At 32.8% G+C, this 11,020-nt stretch overlaps 1 protein-coding gene across 1 annotated transcript; it reads left to right on the top strand.

Moving 5' to 3' along the window:
• Positions 1-1,993: 1,993 nt before the first annotated feature.
• On the top strand, positions 1,994-5,625 carry LOC109002181 (ras-related protein RABC1-like). Its single transcript, XM_035691095.1, has 6 exons — positions 1,994-2,361; positions 2,471-2,539; positions 3,459-3,524; positions 3,979-4,100; positions 4,425-4,553; positions 5,257-5,625. Exons 1-6 carry the CDS (start codon positions 2,220-2,222, stop codon positions 5,368-5,370), a joined length of 642 nt encoding a protein of 213 aa, XP_035546988.1. The 5' UTR covers positions 1,994-2,219; the 3' UTR covers positions 5,371-5,625.
• Positions 5,626-11,020: the final 5,395 nt, after the last annotated feature.

The following is an 11,020-nucleotide window of genomic DNA, read 5'->3' on the forward strand; positions in this document are numbered from 1 at the left end:
TGGAGGGAGGGTGCCATTATAACATCTGCTATATGGTGCTGTTCGCCATAAATTATTCTGCAGTTAAATATATATGTACTACTTTGATCTTTCACATAAGTTGTAGCTACGGTCTGTAATGTAAACCGATTTTCTACTGAATTTTTTGTTGCTTAATCAAGTTTAGAGATTCAAGTGTTTTTTGTTAAGGAAGTACTACAGAAAGATTATATAAGGTAAACTCATAAATTGATGTAATTTTATGTGATCTGTTATATTTACTTTATAATAAAAGTAATTTTATGATTTGATGAATAATATCATGTCACGTCAGTTTGTGAAATTATTTTTATATAATTATTTATGATTATAATATTTATCTTTTATAAAATCTTTTTATGATTAAATTATTTTTGTTTTATTTCGTTTTTATATTGGTAGGTGTTTTGTTGGAATGGTCAATGCGTATGAAATGGGATTGGTTGACTTGGAATTTGGGGTCTGGGGTCAATATTATCAAGCAGGAAAACAAAGAAAGCTACAGGCAATAGCTAGGCCGGTCCACTCTTATGAACTGTGGAATATTGATTAATCAACGTACAACTCAAGTTGATTATATGAAATTATTATTTGGATTTTATTGTATAAAATGAGATAGAGATAAAAGAGTAATGAGAAAAATACAATTTTTTTTCAATTTTGTTTTAAAATATAATTTATTTTTATAAAATATTTAATTTGTTAGGAGAATATCATTATTTTAGGTCATGTCTATTTTTTTTTTTTCAAACTTGCCTATCCAAAATCTAGAGTCATGCCTCAAAGATAAGGAAAATAATTGAGGAGTCTACGTGGACATTTCTCGTTTTTGTTTTTTGAAAAATATGATATTTATATAAAAATAATAATAGACACTGCTATTTTTTAAAGATATAATGTAGATTTTTATATATCTAACATTATTCCAAAAATAAAAGCCATTTTTTTTAATTAATGACGTTTAGAATTTGTAGTCTTTAGAATAATTATAAATTTCTACACTTATTTATTTATTTAGAGTTAGGTAAACTGACGTTTTTGTCACGACTCACGAGTTTGTGAATGCAAACATCATCGCTGACGCTCGAGCTGATCAACTACAAAACAGAATTATTGAAGAGAAGACTCTAAAAGAAGAATACTTTTTTGTTTTGGCTTGAAATTTAAGGATGTAATCGATTTAATTTTAGATAAATTTTAGGATCGAACTGGTAGATTCACGTTCTACTTTTATCTTAATATATAAAATATAATATTTTTTATCACTCTTGAATGATTTTTTATTTTTAAAAAAAATTTAAAAATCAACAATCAATAATACCTCATTATAATGAGATGAAAATGAGATATAAAGGTAGTGTATAGAATTTTCTTTATAACAAGTAATATAAAGACAATAGTTGTACCTTGATTTGTGATATAAATTGTAAAAAAAATAATATTTTATAATTTAAAATGATATTTTATGTAGTTTTGAATTACAAATTAAGAAAAATAATAATTTTTTTCGATAATTACTATTCACTACTCTACATTTCATACTTTATAAAAAACATTTCATACTTTATAAAAAAAAAGATATTTATGAAGTGTAAAATGAATAGTAACTGATGTATAATAAAATTCAATAACAAAGAAAAACCACATTTATCTCCCCAAAAAAATATGAGCTTTGCTACATAACTTTCACCACACTCCACACTTCATATTTTTTTAAATTTTTTAAATTTTTAATATTTTTTTTTTAAAAATTTGAATTTATTTTTTTAAAATTATTTCAAATTTTCTATTTATTATTCATATAATAAATATTTGATAAAAGAAAAAAATAATATGAAGTATAGAGTGTTAAGAGGTTACGAAGATCTGCCAAAAAAGTTACCAATCTATCAAGTCACCGTTAATTAGCCATGTGTTTCTGATCCAACGGCCACTAAATAGGATACAAGTCAACAATCGTTTAATGCATAGCACTGGATTCCCGCTCACCTGCATGCAGTCGGTGCCGATTTCAAGAGCAAAAGAGCTTCCTTCGCATCTCTGCAACCTTGTCCCTTCCACTTTCCGCAGAGCACACAAATTAAGACTATTTCCCATAAATTCCACCGATTCACCGGAACCGGATTCCAGGTTAATGGTGGCGTGATCGCTTGGGAGTGTTAAGGTATATTTATACACACACACACACACACACATATATAATGGATACGGCGTCGTCTTCGAGTCCGGCGGAGTTCGAATATCTTTTCAAGTTGTTGATGATCGGGGATTCCGGGGTTGGGAAGAGCACGCTCCTCTTGAGCTTCACTTCCAATACTTTCGAGGATCTCTCTCCTACCATTGGTGAGCTTAGGGTTTCCCTCGTCTTACCATCAGTGCATTATTATGATCATTGTTTAATTATCTCTGGGATTGCGTTTAGTATTGATTTATATTATTAAATGTTTTCTAGGTGTGGACTTTAAGGTGAAACATATTACTAGGGGAGGAAAGAAGTTGAAGCTGGCGATTTGGGACACAGGTATTAAGTGAAATTTCTTCTGAGAAAACTCGGAAAAGACATTAAATTTTCATGAATTAATGTCTGTATGTTTTACATACATTTGATCATGTAATGTTACTGCCTGAAAAATCTCTGCCTTAAGGATTGTGTGAACAAGTGAACAATCCTCGGATTCATGCATCATTATATGGGAATGTCTTGTCATGGATTGTTTCTCCCCTTTGGAGCGTGATTAAACAAAAAAAAAGGACGAATCATGGGTTTATGATAAATACCATGAAAAACTGCCATTGCAGCATTTTTCTTTGTTAAGATACCATATATGGAACTGAAAACTCAATTATGTTGGATTTTCACATAGTGCCTAATGGAATAAAGTTTGGTAACCTTCAGTACTTGGTCTTTGAAATATTAGGCTTAGTTTTTGTGGTTCTTCTTACAATGAGCTGATTTAAGGACCCTGATCATGTGAAACCTATGGGAACTTGGATGAGCATTAAATATGGTCGACTTATACTAGTGTGGTTGATGTTCTTAGAGTGGAGTGAAAAAGGTTACTCCTTTCCGCAAGAATGTTTACCAGCTTTAAGAATTTTGCAATTTCTACAAATATATGAAGTTCAACTCAATGATCACAAAATTTTTGGCATTGGAAGCCCTTATGCATTTGCTGTATAAGTAGGTCATAAATATCAATTCTTTGGTTGTAGTGGATCTGCAGTATTTATTATAATTTAAATGTAATTTAGTACTTGATACATGCTATTTATGAAACAAAATACACACAACACACATGCTTACTTGGAAAGTAAATGATATTACTATCATTTCTTTTTCCTTTGATTTATTTCCAAGTTGCCATGGAGTTAGAAAAAGAGTCAGGTCCCATAGTTTACACCTTGTTGCTGACACAATCTTCCCATTTCTCATCATGAAGCTGGACAAGAAAGGTTTAGAACTCTAACTAGCTCATATTACAGAGGAGCTCAAGGAATAATAATGGGTATGCTGCACCATCTCTATTATCTCTCTCTGCTTTCTTTTCCTGTCTATGCTCATTTAGCATGAAATCCATACCTTTATTGTTGTTGAGAGTCCATTAATATCCAAAGCTTTTAATTATAGATCTCAACCTGTTGTGACTGATGGTAGATATCAATTTCTGCCCCATTACTACTTTTTTATTATTTCCATTCTTTTATGCATGCAAAAAGCACAGTGCACATTCACTTAAGTCTTCAAAAAGAAAATAGTGAATGATCAATGTTGTTTAAGTATTGAACTAGTTCTCCTTCATTGATTCACAGGTTTTAGTATAGCCTGTAAAGAACATCTCATCTGCTTCTGACTGACTGTTTTTTTAGTAATTGATCGAGTAACTTTTTATGTTGCAGTTCTTTAGGTTGAGGAAAAAAATATTCTGTATACCTTAGTAATTGTATTTGGGAATGTTTCAGTGTATGATGTGACAAGACGAGAAACTTTTACGAATCTGTCTGATATATGGGCTAAGGAAATTGACTTGTACTCAACCAATCAAGATTGCATCAAGATGCTTGTTGGCAACAAAGTTGATAAGGTATGTCTTTAATGAACTTTGGTTTGTAGTTTTTTGATTCTCGAGAGCACCCTGTTCTCAATAAAAATTCTTAAGGTTAGGATTGTACTAAGATCTACCATCCCAAGACCCTATAACTGTGAGAACGATACTTGGTTATTATCCTTCCTTTTGTGTGTATAGGGATGTTCACGACAAATTAGTTCTTTAATCTTGATCAGATTATTAGTTTACTGAGTTGTTTGAACTTTATCTTATGAGCATATATTAGTTTTAGGTTCTAGGGATGCTTTATTGTTTCTATTTAAAGCTATCATGCACATTGAAGTTATCTTTAATTTTCAGGAAGGTGAAAGGGTTGTCAGCAAAAAAGAGGGTATTGACTTTGCTAGAGAATATGGATGCCTTTTCTTGGAATGCAGTGCTAAAACTCGAGTCAATGTGGAGCAATGCTTTGAAGAGCTTGTATTAAAGGTATGCAAATTACTGAAATATTTTGTCTATGTATTGTTTTACTGTTAGAAGTACAGGAGATTCCTAGGATGTGAACCAGTTCTTGAACAGGTTTGGATCCGGATGTCAAGTTTACTCCCTTCGTTTAGTCATTTACTTTTCAGAAACATGAAAATAAGGGTTGCTATTAAATAATTCCGTAATGCATTCTATATTCACTTTATTTATCCAGAAAATTTTACAATAAAATTGCTTCTTGGCCTTGTATATATTGGTCTTTTGAAGTGTGTACAAGGACACAACAAACAAAAGGATGCTGAAAATAACAAAATTTATTGTTTAGTATAAAGCCATGATTAGATAAGTAATGAAAGTTCTAAGGTCTTCAAGGAACATAGAATTGATTGAAAAAGGAAAGATATGTCATATTATTGGACTTTTTTTTTTTTTCCTCAAGTCATGTGTTCTAATTGCGAGAGCATTGGATCCTGGTCTTTCTTTATTTCTTTCCCTATTTTTGTTTAGACATATTGTAAGTATCAGCTACCTAATTACATATTGTGTGATCGGCTTTCTATTTTCTTCTGCTAAGTTTTGAGGGCATTAATCCCTCTGCCTTTTTACCGGTATTGTCTCTCTCTCTCTTCTCTCAACCTGATAAGTAACCATATTTGGTAGTGAAAAAGGTTATTCAAGTAACAAAATAACCGGTGTTGATGTGTAGATTTTGGAGACACCCAGTCTCTTGGCCGAGGGCTCAGCTGGGGTAAAAAGGAACATCTTCAAACAGAAACCTCCACCATCTGGTGCTGCCACTAGTAGCTGTTGCTCTTGGTGATTGTTCTCTGATGTTTCTCGCAAACACTCCCCCTCCAAATAGTATTTCATTTATACCTTTTCCCCTGCTTGATCTAAAATATTCACATGTAGTTCAAAAGATAGTAATGTCCATAGTGACTTTGTATTCCCTTTTACAGATCATGAGTTACTTTTGTACCCCATCTCCCATTTACAACTACATTCCCATTCTGTCTGCAGATCATGGTTCTTAGTCACTGTTTTGCTCTGAAATAAGAAGTGTGCCATTCCAATATCTGAGTTTCCTTTCAGTTTTTGCTGATAGAAATGGAGTCTTCCTCGTAATATACTTGTTTTTTTTGGAGGTTTTATTTTTTAGTCGACTTGAACTCTTTATAAATTATTTGGGAAGGGGAGGAGGGATCAAGATTCCTTGACGTTTTAGAGGATTTTTAATCAACTCCCATTTTAGAATCAACTTCCAACTAGATCTTCAATCTTTTAGCTTTTTTCTTTGACATGGCAAGAAGGCTACTTGAATTTCACTAATTTAAATTCACAAACATTCAGCTAGTGAAATAAAACTTCCTTAGTCAAAGAATCTCACTAACAATCAGATGAGGTTATGAATATCTTGACCCCAAGTATATGAGAGAGTGATACCCCTAAGTATCTATTATTTATAATAATATAAAATTTTGAAATTAAACTTCCTTCTTTAGGAGATGTATTAAAAATTTAAATAATATAATTAACTGAAAGCTATTGATAATATATGTTGTGAGAATTAATTTGTCTTACTAAAGTACCAATTTCATTATTTAATCAAGTATTTTAGTTTTCTTCACCCATATATATTATTTTCTCAACCCTTATTTTTTAGTCTTTTGTAACCAATGAATCTATTAAAGAGAATTAAGATTTTACAGGAAGTTAAAGAGTTTGTAAATTTTTGTTAATGATTTTCTATCATTCTCTTCACTAAAATAAATAAGGTTTGTGAAGTTTTTCATTATTCATGTTAATCTAGAACTCAGCAAAATGGATGCCAAATTCTTTGAATTGAGAAATCCAAGGAAAAACAAAACGAGACTCTGAATGCTCAATCCAAAGAAACAAAAGTTGCAATTCATGAATCTGAACGCAAGAAATAGAATCAATTAGGACCCGTTTGGTTAAGTAGTTCAGATGAGATAAATTGTTTTGTTGAAAGTTGAATAAAATCTTATTATAATATTATTTTTTAATATTATTTTTGTTTTGAAATTTGAAAAAATTAAATTGTTCATTATATTTTGTATGAGAGTTTGAGAAAATTATAATAATTATACGAGATGAAATGAAATAGTTTAATTTTGTGTAACCAAACCAATCTTTAGTCTCTTTGAGATTACGGTAGGAAATAGAGATTTTTATAATAGTGCTTTTAATTGTAGAGTTTTATTAAAATTTTTTATTAATAAAAATTTGTTTGGTAAACATTCATAAGATAGTTTTTTGAAGTTAGTTACATAGTTTTTTAAAAATGTAAATTTATTTGCATAAGATTTTCCATAAAAACTTCAATTTTTTGTTTAAAAAAAAAAGACTTTTAAGGTGCTTATAACAGTTATATATATATATATATATATATATATATATATTTAGTTATCAAACATATCATTTTTTCTTTAAAGAGTTTTTAGGCTGTTAAAAGTATTTTTTAAGCTTCCAAACTCAAGTAGAAATAGCCACTTATATCAATCACTAGTATGAACAATGGTATTGGAATAGCTATTTGTTCTATTTAGCCATGTTTTATCTAAGTTATCCTCATCTTCATCTACATTGGATTAGGCAAACTTGGATTTAGCCATTGTGATTCAACATATTTGTTGAGAAGTGTCTATTAGGCAAATAATATAAGAGAACTATTTTAACTACAAAAAGAATATACAAAAGTAAACTCGTAAAGTGACATGACTTGATATTTTGATTCTTACAATAATATTCTTAATTTCTGTCTTTGGTTTTGATTCTTGAACATTATTTCCATTTTCTTAAGGGTCTTGGTAGTTTTGATAAATAGATTATTGGAAATTATGAAAAAAAAGTATTTAAAAATAAATAAAAAGATGCATTAAAAAGTAGATAAAAAATAAAAAATAAGAATATTTTTTATTATAGAGAGTGAGGTGGTTAATCTAATGTGGAGTTTAAGTTTTGAATGATTAGCCAATAGTAAAAAATTGACATATTAGCCAAACTTCGTTGAAAACTTTACCCAAACTAATGCTAGTGCTCTGTTAAGGATTCTACTTGCAAGGCACTATGCAATACGCCTTGTTGAGAGTGCTACTACATTTTATCAAGATGAAATCATAATATGACATGCATTGCTCCGCTTGTTATACCACCAATTAGACATGAACATAATAATAATAATAATAATCTTTTTATAAATGAAAAATTAAAATAAATACATCATAAATAGATGAATCTGAATTGCGCTTCCATAGAAAACAAAACAGTAGATATGATAAATTAAAGACCAATCATGAATTAATGTATAAATTAGAACCTAAAAGTAAAAATTGTATTTTATAAAATGATAACAATATTAGTCCAACGACTATTATTTATTTTTACAAATTATTGTACAAAAGAGGATAAAGATAATTGCTACTTTTTTCCAAATAATATTATAAAGGAATAATGTAACACCCGAATCTAGTCAAATAGCTTTACAAAATTTTTGGAATAAGTGTATTTTTTTTTTTGGCTAAAGAGCCCAGCCCGTGAGAACGAGTCCGGACTTCATGTCGCATGGTGTCAAGCCATTTCTATTTTCATGCACGTCCATCCCTTCCTTTTAATTAGGTTTATTTTGTTTTCTACTTATAGCTTATATATATGCTAGGTTTTTCTCAAACCTAGAAAGAGTGCCGCTACTTCTTTTCACGCCCTCAGCACACACAAAAACATTACCACACAGTCAGTCCTCACCCTTATGTAGAGCACCAAACCGCAAGCCTCGGTTGAGTTTGGCAGCCCCACCACCCCCCACAGCCAAGCCAACGAGTCGCTACTCCCCCAAACCCAATCCATGCGGAACCTCAGTCACACGAAGCTGCCACCCAATGCCTCCGTAGCCTCTGTTGCAAGCCACAAAAATCTTCTGTTTTAGACACCCGAAACAGAGCCACGCTTGCAGCCACCCCTACTCCTCGGTGCCACCTGCCACGGCTCACCCATGCCCAACGTTGTGCCGTAACACCTCTGCTTAGCCGCTGCTCAGCCACACGAAACCGAGAGCCACCCCCATCTCACGGAAAAGCCTCTGCTTCCTGCACCAAAAACAGATCATTACTGATCTCCACCGTAAGCCACTGCAAAACCAGCACCTTTTGCACTGAAGACTAAGTTTCATAGGGTACAATGACTGTTAGAGAGTCTTTTGGTAGTGTTGGTATTTTATGTGGCTTTGGTATTTTGAGTAATGGATATTCCCAGTCTTTGTGGGAAAGTTTATGTATATTAATGAGACACCACTAATGTGCCCTTATGTAGGAACATTGATACGTGTGTTGAACAAATAGGTTGATATGTTATGGAGACTCTAATTTATTTTAAAAGTATTATGGGAGATGATTTTAGGTCATATGAGTTAACTTTCTGGACCTTTGGGATCGGGGTGTTACAAATAATAATAATATTTTTAAATCTAGAAAAGAATAAAAAAAATATTTTTATAAATTTTGTGTAGAGTGTTCGCAATGGGGTGAGCAACAACAACTTGCACTATGACAAGAAAAGAGTGCTTGCAAACTGGGGCAAGCACCTTGAATAGTCACAATGGGGTGAGCACTATGGGAGGATACAAAACTCGCCCTCTAGACGAGTAGGGAGGAAAGGGAAAGTGCTCCCCAATGGGAGAAAACAATCTTGCCCAAGGCGAGCACTTTTTTCTCCCCTGAGGTCTAGTAACAACATCTCGCACCAGGGCGAGCAAAGAGTGCATGTAACCCAGGGTGAGCATCTTGAAGAGTAACATTTGCTTGTTCAAAGGCGAGCGCCATATGATGAGTGTAAATGGGAGAGCAAAGTGGAAAGGGAGAGTATTTGGCCCTAGGAGAGAACAAATTCAAGCTCGAGGCGACTGACATCCATAGCAAGTCAAGAGTGCTTGCCTCGAGACGAGCAACACCATCTCGCACCGAAGTGAGGAAAGACTGCTCATACCTTGAAGAGTAAAAGTGTTTTCCAAAAGGCGAGCACCTCGGGATGACTATGAAGCTTGCCCAAGTGGAAAGGGAGAGTGCTCGACCCTGAGGGAGAAGAAATTCACGCTCGAGGCGAGCATATGTGTTGATACCCGAAGCAAGCAAAGAGTGCTCGTAACATAGGGCAAGCATCCTAAAGCAAGTGCTTGCTCCTAGAGAGAAGAAATCCATGCCTAATGTGAGTATAAGTGTTAGAACCTAAAGCAAGCAATCGCCCCGAGACAAGCAATAGCAATTCACATTGGGGCAAACAACAACATCTCGAATTGATGTGAGCAATAGTAGCGAGCACCTTGAAAAGCAATAGTATTAGCCCCAGGGTGGGCACCTGTCAAACACATGTCAACCTAGCCACAACAACTTAATGATAGATATTTTGAGGGCTTTTTTTTTTTTTTATCATCAAAGTTACTCTTTTGATTCTGCCTCAACTTTTATAGTTCGAGAAGTAAGATATGTAGTTAGACTTGGTGTTATTCGTGTTGCAAAGGTGGTGTTGTCACCATCCATGAAGACCAAAAAACTCACATTCACATTTGCAAAAAACAAAAAGTAAACAATGGATTTGTTCCGAATACAAAGGTCCTTGTAACAATGGTGCCTTGCCCATTTGAAGATAGCAAAACTGTTGGGCTTTGGATTTTTTGGTATGAGAACAATTTGGGATGTTGTGGAGAAAAAACGTCTCATAGTTGAGAGAGTTGAGAATTTTATAGAACCAAAAAAATAGAGAAGAATAAAGAGAGGCATGAGAAAGAGAATAATAATTGTAGAGATGATTCTATAAGCAAAAAGTAAAAAGCGTTAGAAAGAAGGCACCAACTAGTTAAAACTACTTAAAAGGCCTCGAAAGCACGCCACATTGTTTGTGCACATCCGATAAAGAGATCAATCTGCTGTTAACATCATATACGTGTGGCATTAAGTATACAAATATCTTCTCCTCACACACCAAAGAAAAAATCTTGGAGAGTGAATCCAAGATAGTTGAAGATTGTCCAAATTCTTTAAAAAATGCAATCAAATGAAGAAAAACACAATTATAAAAATAAAAAGAAATTAAAAAAATAAAGTATCCGACGTCGTTTGAATAATAAAATGAATAAAAATTATAATAATAACATAACATAAACACGTCTTATATTCAAACCGGTAACAATTTATTATCTTATCTAAAAACAGGAGAAGAGTGAAAACAACAGGCCACCTGACATTGGAAGGGAATGAACTGAGCTGTGGTCTTCCAACGCTACTTGCCCTCTTGTCTTGTCCAGTGATGGAGCCCACATGACAGACAGTAAGTATAGTGGGACCCACAGCAGGTGGGTTTCGTGTACGGTCCCAACAATATCCCATTTTATCCATAATAATATATAATATTGTTTATTATTAGTGTAAAGTCTTTAAAAATAAAAATAAAAATAAAAA

This window comes from Juglans regia, chromosome 6 (genome assembly GCF_001411555.2).
Source record: "Juglans regia cultivar Chandler chromosome 6, Walnut 2.0, whole genome shotgun sequence".
Classification (NCBI taxonomy): domain Eukaryota; kingdom Viridiplantae; phylum Streptophyta; class Magnoliopsida; order Fagales; family Juglandaceae; genus Juglans; species Juglans regia.

Excerpts from the sequence above, each read along its gene's own strand:
- LOC109002181 (XM_035691095.1), top strand. The coding sequence starts at position 2,220 with ATGGATACGGCGTCGTCTTCGAGTCCGGCGGAGTTCGAATATCTTTTC. Across the intron at positions 2,540-3,458 it reads GCTGGCGATTTGGGACACAG|CTGGACAAGAAAGGTTTAGA; the intron begins GTATTAAGTGAA and ends CTCATCATGAAG. Across the intron at positions 4,101-4,424 it reads TTGGCAACAAAGTTGATAAG|GAAGGTGAAAGGGTTGTCAG; the intron begins GTATGTCTTTAA and ends TTTAATTTTCAG.